At 60.6% G+C, this 17876-nt stretch overlaps 1 protein-coding gene and 1 long non-coding RNA gene across 2 annotated transcripts; both read right to left on the bottom strand.

Annotated features, from left to right (window-relative positions):
• Positions 1-9527: 9527 nt before the first annotated feature.
• LOC307096176 lies at positions 9528-11320 on the bottom strand. Its single transcript, XR_013813246.1, has 3 exons — positions 11256-11320; positions 10631-10763; positions 9528-9664 (listed from the first exon to the last, which is right to left on the bottom strand). It is a non-coding gene; the product is annotated as an uncharacterized lncRNA (long non-coding RNA).
• Positions 11321-16580: 5260 nt separating this feature from the next.
• LOC307095442 (olfactory receptor 3A1-like) lies at positions 16581-17516 on the bottom strand (the record flags this gene model as incomplete). Its single annotated transcript, XM_079764637.1, has 1 exon — positions 16581-17516. One exon carries the CDS (start codon positions 17514-17516, stop codon positions 16581-16583), a length of 936 nt encoding a protein of 311 aa, XP_079620763.1.
• Between the last annotated feature and the right edge of the window lie 360 nt (positions 17517-17876).

Here is a 17876-nt window from a genome sequence, read left to right as displayed (position 1 = left end):
GGTTCACACAGTCGTGGGCCTCAGTGGCTGCGAGGCCCGGGGCTCAGGCAGCCATGGGCCCCAGTGGCTGAGAGGCTTAGGCCCGGGGCTCAGGCAGTCGTGGGCCCCAGTGGCTGCGAGGCCCGGGGCATAGGCAGCCGTGGGCCCCAGTGGCTGAGAGGCCCGGCGCTCAGGCAGCCGTGGGCCCCAGTGGCTGAGAGGCCCGGGGCTCAGGCAGCCGTGGGCCCCAGTGGCTGAGAGGCCCGGGGCTCAGGCAGCCGTGGGCCCCAGTGGCTGAGAGGCCCGGGCCCGGGGCTCAGGCAGCCTTCGGCCCCAGTGGCTGAGAGGCCCCGGGTTCAGACAGTCGTGGGCCCCAGTGGCTGCGAGGCCCGGGGCTCAGGCAGCCATGGGCCCCAGTGGCTGAGAGGCTTAGGCCCGGGGCTCAGGCAGTCGTGGGCCCCAGTGGCTGCGAGGCCCGGGGCATAGGCAGCCGTGGGCCCCAGTGGCTGAGAGGCCCGGCGCTCAGGCAGCCGTGGGCCCCAGTGGCTGAGAGGCCCGGGGCTCAGGCAGCCGTGGGCCCCCGTGGCTGAGAGGCCCGGGGCTCAGGCAGCCGTGGGCCCCAGTGGCTGAGAGGCCCGGGCCCGGGGCTCAGGCAGCCTTCGGCCCCAGTGGCTGAGAGGCCCCGGGTTCAGACAGTCGTGGGCCCCAGTGGCTGCGAGGCCCGGGGCTCAGGCAGCCATGGGCCCCAGTGGCTGAGAGGCTTAGGCCCGGGGCTCAGGCAGTCGTGGGCCCCAGTGGCTGCGAGGCCCGGGGCATAGGCAGCCGTGGGCCCCAGTGGCTGAGAGGCCCGGCGCTCAGGCAGCCGTGGGCCCCAGTGGCTGAGAGGCCCGGGGCTCAGGCAGCCGTGGGCCCCAGTGGCTGAGAGGCGCAGGCCCGGGGCTCAGGCAGCCGTGGGCCCCAGTGGCTGAGAGGCGCAGGCCCGGGGCTCAGGCAGCCGTGGGCCTCAGTGGCTGAGAGGCCCGGGGCTCAGGCAGCCGTGGGCCCCAGTGGCTGAGAGGCCCGGGTCCGGGGCTCAGGCGGCCGTGGGCCCCAGTGGCTGAGAGGCCCGGGGCTCAGGCAGCCGTGGGCCCCAGTGGCTGAGAGGCCCGGGGCTCAGGCAGCCGTGGGCCCCAGTGGCTGAGAGGCCCTTGCCCGGGGCTCAGGCAGCCTTCGGCCCCAGTGGCTGAGAGGCCCGGGGTTCAGGCAGCGGTGGGCCCCAGTGGCTGAGAGGCCCGGGGCTCAGGCAGCCGTGGGCCCCAGTGGCTGAGAGGCCCGGGGCTCAGGCAGCCGTGGGTCCTGGCAGCTGCAAGGCCCGGGGCTCAGGCAGCCGTGGGCCCCAGTGGTTAAGAGGCCCGGGCCCGGGGCTCAGGCAGCCGTGGGCCCCAGTGGCTGAGAGGCCCGCACCCGGGGCTCAGGCAGCCGTGGGCCCCAGTGGCAGAGAGGCCCGGGGTTCAGGCAGCCGTGGGCCCCAGTGGCTGAGAGTCCCGGGGCTCAGGCAGCCGTGGGCCCCAGTGGCTGGGAGGCCTGGGGCTCAGGCAGCCGTGGGCCCCAGTGGCTGAGAGGCCCAGGCACGAGGCTCAGGCAGCCGTGGGCCCCAGTGGCTGAGGGCCCGGGGCTCAGGCAGTCGTGGGCCCCAGTGGCTGAGAGGCCCGGGACTCAGGCAGCCGTGGGCCCCAGTGGCGGAGAGGCCCCGGGTTCACACAGTCGTGGGCCTCAGTGGCTGCGAGGCCCGGGGCTCAGGCAGCCATGGGCCCCAGTGGCTGAGAGGCTTAGGCCCGGGGCTCAGGCAGTCGTGGGCCCCAGTGGCTGCGAGGCCCGGGGCTCAGGCAGCCGTGGGCCCCAGTGGCTGAGAGGCCCGGGGCTCAGGCAGCCGTGGGCCCCAGTGGCTGAGAGGCCCGGGGCTCAGGCAGCCGTGGGCCCCAGTGGCTGAGAGGCCCGGCGCTCAGGCAGCCGTGGGCCCCAGTGGCTGAGAGGCGAAGGCCCGGTTCTCAGGCAGCCGTGGGCCCCAGTGGCTGAGAGGCGCAGGCCCGGGGCTCAGGCAGCCGTGGGCCTCAGTGGCTGAGAGGCCCGGGGCTCAGGCAGCCGTGGGCCCCAGTGGCTGAGAGGCCCGGGTCCGGGGCTCAGGCGGCCGTGGGCCCCATGGCTGAGAGGCCCGGGGCTCAGGCAGCCGTGGGCCCCAGTGGCTGAGAGGCCCGGGGCTCAGGCAGCCGTGGGCCCCAGTGGCTGAGAGGCCCTTGCCCGGGGCTCAGGCAGCCTTCGGCCCCAGTGGCTGAGAGGCCCCGGGTTCAGGCAGCCGTGGGCCCCAGTGGCTGAGAGGCCCGGGACTCAGGTAGCCGTGGGCCCTGGCAGCTGCAAGGCTCGGGGCTCAGGTAGCCGTGGGCCCCAGTGGCTGAGAGGCCCGGGGCTCAGGCAGCCGTGGGCCCCAGTGGCTGAGAGGCCCGGGTCCGGGGCTCAGGCGGCCGTGGGCCCCAGTAGCTGAGAGTCCCGGGACTCAGGCAGCCGTGGGCCCCAGTGGCTGAGAGGCCCGGGGCTCAGGCAGCCGTGGGCCCCAGTGGCTGAGAGGCCCGGGGCTCAGGCAGCCGTGGGCCCCAGTGGCTGAGAGGCCCAGGGCTCAGGCAGCCGTGGGCCCCAGTGGCTGAGAGGCCCGGGGCTCAGGCAGCCTTCGGCCCCAGTGGCTGAGAGGCACGGGGCTCAGACAGTCGTGGGCCCCAGTGGCTGCGAGGCCCGGGCTCAGGCAGCCATGGGCCCCAGTGGCTGAGAGGCTTAGGCCCGGGGCTCAGGCAGCCTTCGGCCCCAGTGGCTGCGAGGCCCCGGGTTCAGGCAGCCGTGGGCCCCAGTGGCGGAGAGGCCCGGTGCTCAGGCAGCCGTGGGCCCCAGTGGCTGAGAGGCCCCGGGTTCAGACAGTCGTGGGCCCCAGTGGCTGCGAGGCCCGGGGCATAGGCAGCCGTGGGCCCCAATGGCTGAGAGGCTCGGCGCTCAGGCAGCCGTGGGCCCCAGTGGGTGAGAGGCCCGGGGCTCAGGCAGCCGTGGGCCCCAGTGGCTGAGAGGCGCAGCCCCGGGGCTCAGGCAGCCGTGGGCCCCAGTGGCTGAGAGGCGCAGGCCCGGGGCTCAGGCAGCCGTGGGCCTCAGTGGCTGAGAGGCCCGGGGCTCAGGCAGCCGTGGGCCCCAGTGGCTGAGAGGCCCGGGGCTCACGCAGCCGTGGGCCCCAGTGGCTGAGAGGCCCGGGGCTCAGGCAGCCGTGGGCCCCAGTGGCTGAGAGGCCCGGGGCTCAGGCAGCCGTGGGCCCCAGTGGCTGAGAGGCCCGGGGCTCAGGCAGCCGTGGGCCCCAGTGGCTGAGAGGCCCGGGGCTCAGGCAGCCGTGGGCCCCAGTGGCTGAGAGGCCCGGGGCTCAGGCAGCCGTGGGCCCCTGTGGCTGAGAGGCCCGAGGCTCAGGCAGCCGTGGGCCCCAGTGGCTGAGGGCCCGGGGCTCAGGCAGCCGTGGGCCCCAGTGGCTGAGAGGCCCGGGGCTCAGGCAGCCGTGGGCCCCAGTGGCTGAGAGGCCCGGGGCTCAGGCAGACGTGGGCCCCAGTGGCTGAGAGGCCCAGGCCCGGGGCTCAGGCAGCCGTGGGCCCCAGTGGCTGAGAGGCCCAGGCCTGGGGCTCAGGCAGCCGCGGGCCCCAGTGGCTGAGAGGCCCGGTGCCCAGGCAGCCGTGGGCCCCAGTGGCTGAGAGGCTCGGGGCTCAGGCAGCCGTGGGCCCCAGTGGCTGAGAGCCCCGGGGCTCAGGCAGCCGTGGGCCCCAGTGGCTGAGATGCCCGGGGCTCAGGCAGCCGTGGGCCCCAGTGGCTGAGAGGCACGGGGCTCAGGCAGCCGTGGGCCCCAGTGGCTGAGAGGCACGGGGCTCAGGCAGCCGTGGGCCCCAGTGGCTGAGAGGCACGGGGCTCAGGCAGCCGTGGGCCCCAGTGGCTGGGAGGCCTGGGGCTCAGGCAGCCGTGGGCCCCAGTGGCTGAGAGGCCCAGGCCCGAGGCTCAGGCAGCCGTGGGCCCCAGTGGCTGAGAGGCTTAGGCCCGGGGCTCAGGCAGCCGTGGGCCCCAGTGGCTGAGAGGCCCAGGGCTCAGGCAGCCGTGGGCCCCAGTGGCGGAGAGGCCCCGGGTTCACACAGTCGTGGGCCTCAGTGGCTGCGAGGCCCGGGGCTCAGGCAGCCATGGGCCCCAGTGGCTGAGAGGCTTAGGCCCGGGGCTCAGGCAGTCGTGGGCCCCAGTGGCTACGAGGCCCGGGGCTCAGGCAGCCGTGGGCCCCAGTGGCTGAGAGGCCCAGGGCTCAGGCAGCCGTGGGCCCCAGTGGCTGAGAGGCCCGGGGCTCAGGCAGCCGTGGGCCCCAGTGGCTGAGAGGCCCGGGCCCGGGGCTCAGGCAGCCTTCGGCCCCAGTGGCTGCGAGGCCCGGGGCTCAGGCAGCCATGGGCCCCAGTGGCTGAGAGGCTTAGGCCCGGGGCTCAGGCAGTCGTGGGCCCCAGTGGCTGCGAGGCCCGGGGCATAGGCAGCCGTGGGCCCCAGTGGCTGAGAGGCCCGGCGCTCAGGCAGCCGTGGGCCCCAGTGGCTGAGAGGCCCGGGGCTCAGGCAGCCGTGGGCCCCAGTGGCTGAGAGGCCCGGGGCTCAGGCAGCCGTGGGCCCCAGTGGCTGAGAGGCCCGGGCCCGGGGCTCAGGCAGCCTTCGGCCCCAGTGGCTGAGAGGCCCCGGGTTCAGACAGTCGTGGGCCCCAGTGGCTGCGAGGCCCGGGGCTCAGGCAGCCATGGGCCGCAGTGGCTGAGAGGCTTAGGCCCGGGGCTCAGGCAGTCGTGGGCCCCAGTGGCTGCGAGGCCCGGGGCATAGGCAGCCGTGGGCCCCAGTGGCTGAGAGGCCCGGCGCTCAGGCAGCCGTGGGCCCCAGTGGCTGAGAGGCGAAGGCCCGGGGCTCAGGCAGCCGTGGGCCCCAGTGGCTGAGAGGCGCAGGCCCGGGGCTCAGGCAGCCGTGGGCCTCAGTGGCTGAGAGGCCCGGGGCTCAGGCAGCCGTGGGCCCCAGTGGCTGAGAGGCCCGGGGCTCAGGCAGCCTTCGGCCCCAGTGGCTGAGAGGCCCCGGGTTCAGACAGTCGTGGGCCCCAGTGGCTGCGAGGCCCGGGGCTCAGGCAGCCATGGGCCCCAGTGGCTGAGAGGCTTAGGCCCGGGGCTCAGGCAGCCTTCGGCCCCAGTGGCTGCGAGGCCCCGGGTTCAGGCAGCCGTGGGCCCCAGTGGCGGAGAGGCCCGGTGCTCAGGCAGCCGTGGGCCTCAGTGGCTGAGAGGCCCCGGGTTCAGACAGTCGTGGGCCCCAGTGGCTGCGAGGCCCGGGGCATAGGCAGCCGTGGGCCCCAGTGGCTGAGAGGCTCGGCGCTCAGGCAGCCGTGGGCCCCAGTGGGTGAGAGGCCCGGGGCTCAGGCAGCCTTCGGCCCCAGTGGCTGAGAGGCCCCGGGTTCAGGCAGCCGTGGGCCCCAGTGGCTGAGAGGCCCGGGACTCAGGTAGCCGTGGGCCCTGGCAGCTGCAAGGCTCGGGGCTCAGGTAGCCGTGGGCCCCAGTGGCTGAGAGGCCCGGGGTTCAGGCAGCGGTGGGCCCCAGTGGCTGAGAGGCCCGGGGCTCAGGCAGCCGTGGGCCCCAGTGGCTGAGAGGCCCGGGGCTCAGGCAGCCGTGGGTCCTGGCAGCTGCAAGGCCCGGGGCTCAGGCAGCCGTGGGCCCCAGTGGTTAAGAGGCCCGGGCCCGGGGCTCAGGCAGCCGTGGGCCCCAGTGGCTGAGAGGCCCGCACCCGGGGCTCAGGCAGCCGTGGGCCCCAGTGGCTGGGAGGCCCGGTACTCAGGCAGCCGTGGGCCCCAGTGGCTGAGAGGCCCGGTACTCAGGCAGCCGTGGGCCCCATTGGCTGAGAGGCCCGGGGCTCAGGCAGCCGTGGGCCCCAGTGGCTGAGAGGCCCGGGGCTCAGGCAGCCGTGGGCCCCAGTGGCTTAGAGGCCCAGGGCTCAGGCAGCCGTGGGCCCCAGTGGCTGAGAGGCCCAGGGCTCAGGCAGCCGTGGGCCCCAGTGGCTGAGAGGCCCGGGGCTCAGGCAGCCGTGGGCCCCTGAGGCTGAGAGGCCCGGGGCTCAGGCAGCCGTGGGCCCCAGTGGCTGAGGGCCCGGGGCTCAGGCAGCCGTGGGCCCCAGTGGCTGAGAGGCCCGGGGCTCAGGCAGCCGTGGGCCCCAGTGGCTGAGAGGCCCGGGCCCGGGGCTCAGGTAACCGTGGGCCGCAGTGGCTGAGAGGCCCGGGGCTCAGGCAGCCGTGGGCCCCAGTGGCTGAGAGGCCCGGGGCTCAGGCAGCCGTGGGCCCCAGTGGCTGAGGGCCCGGGGCTCAGGCAGCCGTGGGCCCCAGTGGCTGAGAGGCCCGGGGCTCAGGCAGCCGTGGGCCCCAGTGGCTGAGAGGCCCGGGCCCGGGGCTCAGGTAACCGTGGGCCGCAGTGGCTGAGAGGCCCGGGGCTCAGGCAGCCGTGGACCTCAGTGGCTGAGAGGCCCGGGGCTCAGGCAGCCGTGGGCCCCAGTGGCTGAGAGGCCCGGGGCTCAGGCAGCCGTGGGCCCCAGTGGCTGAGAGGCCCGGGGCTCAGGCAGCCGTGGGCCCCAGGGGCTGAGAGGCCCGGGGCTCAGGCAGCCGTGGGCCCCAGTGGCTGAGAGGCCCGGGGCTCAGGCAGCCGTGGGCCCCAGTGGCTGAGAGGCCCGGGTCTCAGGCAGCCGTGGGCCCCAGTGGCTGAGAGGCCCGGGCCCGGGGCTCAGGTAACCGTGGGCCCCAGTGGCTGAGAGGCCCGGGACTCAGGCATCCGTGGGCCTCAGTGGCTGAGAGGCCCGGGACTCAGGCAGCCGTGGGCCCTGGCAGCTGCAAGGCCCGGGGCTCAGGCAGCCTTGAGCTCCAGTGGCTGCGAGGCCCGGGGCTCAAGCATTGCAGCTGCTAGTGCTGGCAGTGGCCAGCAGTAGTGTGATGGGGGAGGCACCTTCTCCTGATCAGCCCCGTCGCCTCCCACAGAGGGAGGCCAGACTGCGGTTTAGGTCTGCTCCCCAGGGACATCCCCTGAGGGCTCCAGGACTGAGAGGGGGCAGGCTGGGCTGAGGGACCCCCCCCCCACCCCAGTGCATGAATTTTTATGCACCATGCCTCTAGTTGTTTTATGTTTGTCTTGAAATAATAAATGATTTTTATGATTTTGTTCTTCAATTTGATACTTTTAATTCATTTTCATATTCTATGGTGATAAGAAGTCAGAATAGTGGTTACCTCTATGGGGGAAATTGATTGGAAAGGGGCCCAAGAGTACTTTCTGGAATGATGAAAATATTTTGTGCCTTAATCTCGGTTCTGGTTATATGGGCATATACATATGTAAAAATTTATTAATCCATAAATTTAATATTTGTACACTTCACTGCATGCAAATTATACCTCAACAAACCAGTTAGCATTAAGGGGAAAAGGGCTCTAAGGGAATTAAAGTTAATGTAAGAAAACACAACCATAAATCATATTTAGAGCCCTGGCTGGGTGGCTCAGTTGGTTGGAGTATTATCTCCATACACCAAACACTTCCAGGTCAGGGCACATACCTAGGTTTTGGGTTTGATCCCCCATCAGGGCGCACAGGGGAGGTAACTAGCTGATCAATGTTTCTCTCTCCCTTCCTCTCTAAAAAAAAAAAAAAAAAAAAAAAAAAAAAAAAAAAAAAAAAATCAGAAAAAAACTGCAGGAAAACTTTTCATTGTCTTGGGTGTGAAAGACCTTTAGTGGCAAGGGACAAAGAACAAAACAAGCAATAAAGGAAATACTTCTTTCCTTTGATAATTCCATTTAATTCAACAAATACTCAGGGACCACCTGCTATGTCACTTGTACTCTTATAGGCGCTGTGGACCCGAGTGAGTGAAAAAGATCCCTTTCCCTAAGAAGCTTGTGTTCTGGCAGCATGTGAGGGCACTGTTGGTGCTCTGTCCAAATCCTCTAGGACCTATCACCTTTTTAAATATATATTTTTATTGATTTCAGAGAGGAAGGGAGAGGGAGAGAGAGAGAGAAACATCAATGATGAGAATCATTGATCGGCTGCCTCCTGCACGCCCCCTAGTGGGGATCGAGCCCACAACCCAGGCATGTGCCCTAACCTAGTATTGAACTGTGACCTGGTTCACAAGTTGTTGCTCAACCACTGAGCCACACCAGCTGGGCTAGGACCTCTCATTTTTTGATGTGCCCCTTTCTGGCTTCAAGGTGCTTTTGCTTCCAACAGCCCACGCCTGGGACTCTACCTCTCAGACGAAAGCCCCTTGGGCAGCTACTGGAGCTGCTTTCCCTGCAAAAGCAGAGGGCTGGCAGTGCCTCGGCATGGCCTATCCCTGCCCTTCCCTCTGAGGGGGACAATATTCCACGAGCCCAGCTCCTTTGCCTCAGGTTGTGACAAAGTCTAAGTAGGAATGACCCTCCGGAGCTCCCGGGTGGGATCTGGCAGGGTCTCTCCTCCCTCGGAGATTGCCCCCTCCCTTGGACTTTTCCCCCTTCCCGGTCCCGCTTCCCCCACTCTCCTGGTGTCAAGCAGCAAAGGCTCACACCCCGACACGCATAGAAGCCAATATGGCACGAGCTTCTGAGAAAGGGAAAAGGGTTTTGCTGTGAGGTCAACCAGTGAGGAGGCAAAAAGCAAGGCTCAAGTCTTGTCTCCCCGATCCAGGGCCCTTCACTTCTGGAAGGTTCTGGTTCTGGTCACATCCAAGTCCTTTGGTTCTGTGTGGGGGAGCAGTTAAGGATTCACAAATGTTGCTCTTTTTAAAAAATATGTTTTTATTGATTTCAGAGAAGGAGGGAGAGGGAGAGAGAGAGATAGAGAGAGAAATAGAGAGGGGGGCATCAATGATGAGAGAGAATCATTGATCGGCTGCCTCCTGCGCGCCCCACACTGGGGATCGAGCCCACAACCCGGGCCAATGCCCTGATCAGGAATGGAACCGTGACCTCCTGGTTCATGGAACGATGTTCAACCACTGAGCCATGCCGGCCAGGTGAAAGTGTTACTCTTCAGTGGTGTATCCAAAGTTTAAACTTCGGTTCTTGTTAGACACAGGACAGGACCAATTTGAGCTGGTTCTGTGGTTACACTGGTCTCAGCCTATAGTGAACCCAACTGGAGTACATTGCATGCTGGAACAATGGTCACAAAGATACCTGCTGCCCCACTTGCTCTTCCAAAATCGGGTCATTCCCCACTAGGAGGTGGAGTCTATGTCAACTCCCCTAGAAGCTGGGGAGGACTGCACAGTGACTGCCTTGCAATCGTACACCATGATGTCTGAGCCTGGGCCAGACGGGAGATACAGCTTCTCCCGGCTCTCTCTCTGGGGATATGCACCCTGGGAACCCAGCCATCACGCTGTGAGGAAGCATCTATCCAAACCTGGACACGGGCCAGGGCAGAACAGGTGTGAGGGGCCCTGTTGGGCTGGCCCCCTGGTCTCCCTCCCACTGCCTCCACCTCACCTGAGGGGACCCCAGCTTCGACCAGTCAGGCTTGAGATAGTAGATGATGCCATCCAAGGCGCCAGGCAGCAGCACTCCACGTACCAGCAGCACCACAAGGACCACGTAGGGGAACGTAGCGGTGAAGTACACGATCTGGGGGGCCATGCTGCTCAGAGGGGCCCAGCAGCACCCACCTCCCCCTCAGAGGCCCCTGGCCTGAGCAGCCTGAGCTGGGCAGGCCACGGTCCCCCACCACTGGACAGTGTGTTCAGAGGTGAGGAATGAGGCCAGCCAGCAGCCCCCCCTTAAACTCCCCAGAGCCCTGGCTCCTTCCAAAGGAAGCCAGGTGCTTGGCTGGGCATTAGCAGCCCCATGGCAAGCGCAGGTCGGCCGCAGAGGGAGGGGAGAGGCAGGGCCCTCCCCGGGCAGAGAGTGGGACAGCAGCCTGGAGGCAGGTCCAGGTCATCCTCTGCAGAGAGGCAGGGTCCTCGGTAGCTGGGATTAGAAGTGGGCCAGCCAGAGGCGGGCAAGAGTGAGACAGACGGCAAAGGCCTCTGCCTTCCATCCAAGTGGGACTGCCAGCTTGGGAAGCGGCTGCTCTTCAGACCCTGCTGGGGAACGAGCCAGCCCTCCAGGGACCTGGCCATGTCCCACAGCCCTCGGCACACTGTCTTATTATGCGCCTGTTCACACATTCGTCTCCCGAACTGACAGCGAGCTTCTGGGGAAGGCATGTGTCTAGACTCGACCCTGGGCCAGACAGGCAGGCAAGAGAGCCATACAGCAGGTCCACCCAGACTGTCCAAAGAGACTCAGGTGGTGAGTGAGGAACAGAGAGGAACGAGGAAGGAGGGAGGGGGCGGGGATGCCCAACACAGGGGAAGGACAGCTGCTGCCTGAGCTTCTCCCCCTCAAGGGGGAAGGCTGCTAGACCTGGATTTGGAGGGTGGGGTGGGGATCACGTGGCCTGGACTGACGTACCTGCCCCCTCCTCAGGCCTAGGCCCTGGCCCAGTCACCTCCTGTTGCAACAGTGGTTCCTGGCGGAGGACCCCCCCCCAAGGCAGTGCTGCCCCCCAGCCCTGCCATCACCCCCAGCCCTGCCCGCCTCCAGCTGTACCTTTCCTGTTGACTTGACCCCCTTCCAGACACAGAAGTAGACCAGCACCCAGCAGGCCATCAGACACAGGGTCACCTCCCAGTTGAGGGCACCTGGCACCTCCAGTCCCCTGGAGAGCCGCAAGACTTTGTTCCTGGGGAGGCAGAGCCCACGAGGGCTGCGTGAGCAGAGGGCAGAGCCGCCGGGAGCTGTCCCAGGGCTGGTGCTCCCGCTCCTGCGGCCCTCGTGTCCAGCTGGTCCCTCCCGAGCACCTGGGTGGGGCCCGGGCCCAAGCCCGTCACGTGGAGACAACGCAGCGTGTGTGTGCCTGGAGCCCGGGAGCCCCTGGACAGAGGTGGTGGGGCTAGTGGCTACCCTAGCACACACGGCGGCGCTCCCCCCTCCCCTTGCCAGGCACCACGGAGTGACAGCGCCCCAAGTGAGAAATGGTGCTGAAGAAACAAGGTCCATCCAGCCCGGCTCCCGCAGGGACTGGCCTGGGGGCCCCCCAAGGGCAGGCGGGGTCCAGGAGTGAGTCCTGCTGGGAATCCCCCCAGGGCGTGGCCCCACCCAACCCACGCAGATTCGGCGTGTGGAGCCCAGAGAGAGGCGCAGGCTGGGCCTGGTCCAGAGGCGCCTGACTTACTCCCAGAACTCGATGACGGGGGACCGGCGGTCAGCAAGCTGGTCACATGTGAGGTTGGCCAGGCTGCACGGGCTCAGGCTTTGAGGCTCACCCCCAAGCTTTGGGGGGCAGGGCAGGCTTGGCGGGAAACAGGCACAGCCACGTGGCCAGAGGCCTCCCAAGTCTCGGGGGAAATGGCGCAGGACGGGTTTGCGCATGCGCAGGCGCTCAGGGCCCCCCCCCCCGCTAGGGGGCGGGGCTTCTGAGGGAACCGCGTCGCCTCAGGGGGTCACCTCAGCGGGCGGAGCGGGCTCTCAGCCTTCACCGGGAGGGGCCATGGAGGCTGAGCGGGGAGGCCAGGCCATTTCGGGAGACCCTGGCAGCCATGATGGCCCTGGAAGCCACGAGGGCCCCGGGAGAGGCGACAGCGGGGAGCCCAGCGCTTCAGACAGTCTAGCCACAGAGATTGCGCTGGCACTTGTCACTGCCGAGCTGGGCGCCGATGCCTGGCCGGGGCAGGATGGCCACGACGAGTCCACCGCCAGCAGGCCAGCAGGACGTCGGCTCCAGTTGTATCCTATCTGAGGAGTGGCCGGGCGAGGCCATGGGACGGGGAGGAGGGGGTCAGCCCCGGGGGGGGACTGTGTGAGGACGGGGAGCGGGGACGCGGAGGTGGCTGAGGGGATGGGCCGGATTCGATGGCGGAGGGGGCCACCTCAGAGACCCGGAAGGGGTTAAGACGGGCCCGACGAGAAACCGCAAAGTGGGTATTGGATGGGACCTTAACCGAGTCTCCACTAGCTACCTCATGGTGCCTTTCCCGTCGCCCATGGAGGCAGAGATGGCCAGCCGGCTGCTGATGCCACACGTCCAGTCTCAGGAAGGGGCGGGTGTGAAGGAGCTCACGGTGTCTGACAACCATCTAACTGTGTTAGTTCTAAAGAGGGCCATGTTGGGTGCTGGTGGTGGTGGTGGGGGGGGTTGGCAGGTGGCCAGGGTTGGTCCCCAGAGGTACCCCTGCTGTCCTGGGCCTGTCACCCCCGGAGGGCGCCGAGAGAGCTCGGTGCGGAGCTACCACATGTAACCCGGCTTTTCTCTTTTTCCGCATTCAGCCGACTGACTGGCGAAGACCCTTTTGAAATCCGAAGTCATATCACCGCCTGTCTTGACCAGCTGTCGCTGATGGCCTTGCCCGCAAGTTTTTTCATTGAGCCCACCCTGGAAAAGGGGGCCTAAGGCTAACCTGGGGGGGCCCTCCCCAGGCAGTGCTTCCTTCCCTGGGGCGTGGCTTCCTACAGAAGCTGCCACTTCATTCTAGGGCCTAATTGTTTGTATTGCCCCTTCCTATCGCTCAACACGACTGTTTCCCCCATGGCGGGAGAATGGGGTTCTTGTTTGTTACAGCAGAAAATAAAATTGAACTGCCACTCTTGTCTGAGAGGATGGTCAGTTATTTGGCCTCCACATTTTCTTACATGTGTCCCTGGTTTGGAGGGGAGGTGTGGGATTCAGGTCTTCCAGTCCAAGCATGTCAAACCCTTGGCCCACAGGCCACACGCAGCCTATAATGAATATTTTTGCGGCCCAGCCAATATAACGGTATGTAAGAAACGTTTTAATAAAATTTTTGTAACTTAATTTTTACCATATCCTGTTATACATAATTATTTATAATGAACTACAACGTTCGCTAATGACTGATGACTATAATCGTGTTGCATTCATTTCCCTTATGCGCCTTACGCGCAGGCGCACCATTTCTCTCCACTAATACTAGCAGCGAATATTTTAGCAGCCCATGGCCACGTCATTAGTCTTCTACTGACTTGTTTGGCGTGCGCAACAGGAAATATTTCGCTTTCAGAGAACAAGAAAAATAGGTTTATTTGCGTGACGCTTATTAATTTGTGCAGTTATTCGGTGTCTGGTAAGTTAATGTTCAAAAAATGATTTTTATTAAAATGTTCTATTATTTTATGTGAACAATGACTCATTTATTTCAGCCCTTTGTATTCAGCGTGTCTCTATCGAAATAAACCTACGTTTCTATGAAAATGGAAGCTTTTATATTTTTTGTGGCCCACATAAACTTCAACCTTGTTTATTTGGCCCGTGTTAGCCTTTGAGTTTGACATGCTTGCTCTAGTCAATTGACGACAATTTAGGAAATGGAAGAAAATGAAAGTAAATTGTGTCATGTCATTCAGCATTAATAGCTGATGGTATTTTGAAATATTGTCTTAGTTTTATAGTTGCATTTATATATTAAATTGACAAAAATGACATATAGTGTATACTTTTTTCAAGTTCAGGATTAAATATTTTCTGAACTATTTTCATTTAGCATATGAGCTTTTTCTTTTTCTAAGGAAAACTTCATTTATTTATAATATATTTTATTGATTTCAGAAAAGAAGAGAGGAGAGATTGATAGAAATATCAATGATGAGAGAGAATCATTGATCAGCTGCCTCTTGCACGCCCCACACTGGGGATCGAGCCTGCAACCCAGACATGGGCCTTGACCGAGAATCAAACCCTGATCTCTGGTTTATAGGTCGATGCTCAACCACTGAGCCATGCCGGCTGGGCAGCAATAAAGTATTTTTTTTCTTTATTGATTAAGGTATTACATATGTGTCCTTATCCCCCCAGTGCCCTCCTCCCACTCATGCCCTCACCCCCTGGTGTCTGTGTCCATTGGTTATGCTTATATGCATGCATACAAGTCCTTTGGTTGATTTCTCCCCCTTACCCCTACCCTCCCCTACCTTCCCTCTGAGGTTTGACAGTCTGATCGATGTTTCTCTGTCTCTGGGTCTGTTTTTGTTGATCAGTTTATATTGTTCATTATATTCCACAAATGAGTGAGATCATGTGACATTTATCTTTCTCTGACTGGCTTATTTTGCTTAGCATAATGCTCTCCAGTTCCATCCATGCGAATTGGCAATGAAGTATTTTTAAATTAAGGTATGGACATTGTTTTTTTTTTTAGGCATAATGTTTTTGTACACTTAACAAACTACAGCATAGTTTTATATGCACGGGGGTTCGGGGGGGGGGAATTGTGTGATTCATTTTATTGCAATATTGGCTTTATTTGTGGCAGTCTGGAACCAAACCTGCAATCTCTCTGAGGTGTGCTCAGGCAATATAACAAAATGCCAGACACTAGGTGGCTTAAACAACAGAAATTTATTTTCTCACAGTCTGGAAACTCCAAGTCCCAGATCAAGGTACCAGCAGGGTTGGTTTGTGGTGAGGCCTCCTCCTTGAGCCACCTTCTTACTGTGTCCTTACATGGACTTTCCTCTATGTGTATTGAGGGGAACAGGGGGGCCACCCTGGTAGAGGCTAACGATTATGACTTGATTTAACCTTAATTACCTCCTTAAGTCCCTATCTCCAAATATGGTCACATTAGGATTTCAAAATATAACTGGGGGAGGAGGGCAATTTAGTCCATAATACACCCCAAAGAAAACATTTTCGACCTTTCAAATCTTTGCCCATATAGTAACCTAAATCACATCTCAATATTGTTTCATTTTTTTTATTTCTAATGTGGCTTACCAATTCATATGACATTTGACTAGTGGTGTCTCTTCTTCTGAGAACTGTCCATTCATATCCTTTGTTTACTTTTAATTGGAATAATCATAGTTTACTTATTGATTGCTGAGCGCTCTTTATATATTAAAGAAACAAAGTCTTTGTCATAATTTGAACATACTTTCCTTCATCATTGCTTCCTTTTATTTATGCTCTTAAATCCTTTCTATATAGATATTATTAAACATTTTAAATGTTACTTAAGTGATCAATTTTTTATGATGATTTCTGCAGTTTCTGTCTAATGGAAAGACTCAGCCACTATAACGTTATCAAACTTGACACTCATAACTTTAATATTTTAATCCACTAAGAATTTATTTTGGTGTGAAAAAATGACATTGATCTATTTTAGTTCCTCCATCAGAGTTTAGTCAGGTGTCTCAACATCATTTACCAAATAATTCAGATTCCTCCAGTGAGTTGAAATGCTGTCTTCACTAAATTCTAAACTCCCATCTTCATTTATTCCTTGCAGCTTGGGTTGCATTCCCAAGGGTGCAGGGAGAAACATGAGGATAAGAAGCAAATGACACAGAGAAGGTTAGGGCATGAACGGACTAGAGGACTGTTGCTTTGGGGATACTTGAGCATTTGGGTTTTTAAATATTTTTTACTATTATAATTGACTAGAAGCCTGGTGCACAAAATTCATGCACGGGGGGGGGGTGTCCCCTCAGACCAGCCTGCACCCTCTCCAATCTGGGACCCCTTGGGGGATGTCCGACTGCTGGTTTAGGCCTGATCCAGTTGGACATCCCTCTCATAATCCTGGACCGCTGGCTCCTAATCACTCACCTGCCTGCCTGCCTGATCACCCTTAACTGCCCCCCTGCTGGCCTGGTCGCCCCTAACTGCCACCTCCCCACTGCCAGCCAGGTCACCCCCACCTGCCCCTTCCCTGCTGGCCTAGTCACTCCTAACTGCCCCCGTGCCAGCCTGGTCACCCTTTACTGCCCCCCCTGCCACCTTGGTTGACCCCAACTCCCCCCTCCTGCCAGCCTGGTTGCCCCACGCAGCTTGCTCTTCAGTCATTTGGTCATCCCTCACTAACCCCCCTGCCGGCCTGATCGCCCCACGCAGCCTGCTTGTTCAGTTGTTTGGTCATCCCTCACTAACCCCCCCTGCTGGCCTGGTTGTAGCCAGCCATCTTGTGATGGTCAATTTGCATATAACCTCTTTATTATATAGGATGCTCTACCAAATATGTTTAGATATGCATATTTATGTAAATATACACAGTCCAAGTTTTAGTGGTGAGAAAGTTTTCAGATTATTGAGTTCATAATTTTGCAGGAAGTATAAATTCCCTCACGGCACATTTCACCAGATCTCTGTACACTCAGTACATTACCTGGTTAGAGAACGAGGGAACATTACTCTAGCATGTAGTAGAGTGAAGGATGGATGGGGAGAAAGGCCAAGATATGTGGATGCAAAGTTGATGTCCAAAATCAAACACAAGTGTCACTTCCTCATGGGAAGATAGGGTTTCTCAGCCACAACACCAGCAGATGGAAAATAACATTTTAGAATAAAAATTATGCCACAGAGCTATTTTGAGCTTTGCTGGGATGGGGGAAAACCTGCCACACAAAACGGGATTCTCCAAATGTATCATCTACGTTAAATTCCAAGCTCCTCGGTTGTTGGACTCACCCCCAAAGCATCAGGCATGTGCCAGCCTCACCGTGGAGAAGGAGTGTGGCCTTGATTTGATGTGCTTAGCGCCTAGGAGGCACTGTCCTTCCCAAGGACCTTAAACAAAGCCCTCTTCACCTCCTTGTTTCGCATGCTGTAGATGATGGGGTTGAGCATGGGAGTGAGGACCACATACAGCACCGAGAGCACCCGGTCTCGCAGGCCAGAGTACGCAGAGCTGGGAAGGATGTAGCAGAGGACCGAAGTGATGTAGAAAATACACACCACAGTGATGTGAGCGCCACAGGTGGAAAAGGCTTTCCTTCGGCCCTCGGCAGAGTTCATCCTGAGAACAGCAGCTACAACGTGTATATAGGAGATCACGACCAGGGCACAGGGTGCAAGAGCCACCAGGAAACTAAAGAAGAACAGGGCGAGTTCATTCGCCTGCGTGCTGGAGCAAGAGAGTTTGAGCAGCGGAGGCAGGTCACAGAAGAAGTGGGTGATGAGGCGAGGCCCGCAGAACTTGAGTAGAGCTGCAAGGATGGTGTGGGTGAGTGCATTGGTCAAGGCAAGAAGGCAGGAGATTGAAGCCAGTCCTATCCGGGTTCTTTGGCCCATGAGGACCAGGTAGTGCAGTGGCTGGCAGATGGCTGCATAGCGGTCATAGGACATGGCTGTGAGCAGGAAGCACTCCCAGGGTGCCAGGAAGTGGAGAAAGAATATCTGGGTAAGGCAGGCACGATAGGGCATGGCCCGCACCGGTGCCAGCAGATGCACCAGCACCTGAGGCACCGTGTTGGTGATATAGGCAGTGTCTAGCAGTGACAGGTTGGCCAAGAAGAAGTACATGGGAGTGTGGAGCCGGGAGTCCATTACGATAAGGCTGACAATACCCAGGTTCCCAACTATAGCCACTATGTAGACCAGCAGAAAGATGGCAAATAGCAAGGGCCTCAGCTCCGCTGTGTCAGTCAATCCTTCCAGAAGAAACTGGGACACTAGGGTCCCATTTTCCAGCGGCATGGAACCACGTACAGAAACCTACAACTGTAGAGTCCAAACTCAGAGTCAGATGAGGGTCCAAGTTTGGTGTCCCAGTCTACAAAAGGGAATAGGGGAGGGAAGGTCCAGAGACAAAGAAACAGGTTTCAAGCTTATAGGAATAAGACTCAGAATTATGGGGAGTGTTGGGGAGGGAGTGAAATAGATCAACCAAAGGACTTGTATGCATGCATATAAGCACACCAATGGACACAAGACACTGGGGGGTGGGATGAGAGCATGCGACAGGGGGTAGGGGAAGCTGGGGGAAGGTCAATGGGGAAAAAAAAGGAGATATATGTACTAATATATGTAATATTTAAACAATAAAAATATTTAAAA

The sequence above is a fragment of the Cnephaeus nilssonii genome (genome assembly GCF_951640355.1).
Source record: "Cnephaeus nilssonii genome assembly, chromosome: X".
NCBI classification, from domain to species: Eukaryota; Metazoa; Chordata; class Mammalia; order Chiroptera; family Vespertilionidae; genus Cnephaeus; species Cnephaeus nilssonii.
The sequence above is the reverse complement of the archived record's forward strand: the minus strand, read 5'-3'. Positions and strand labels throughout refer to the sequence as shown.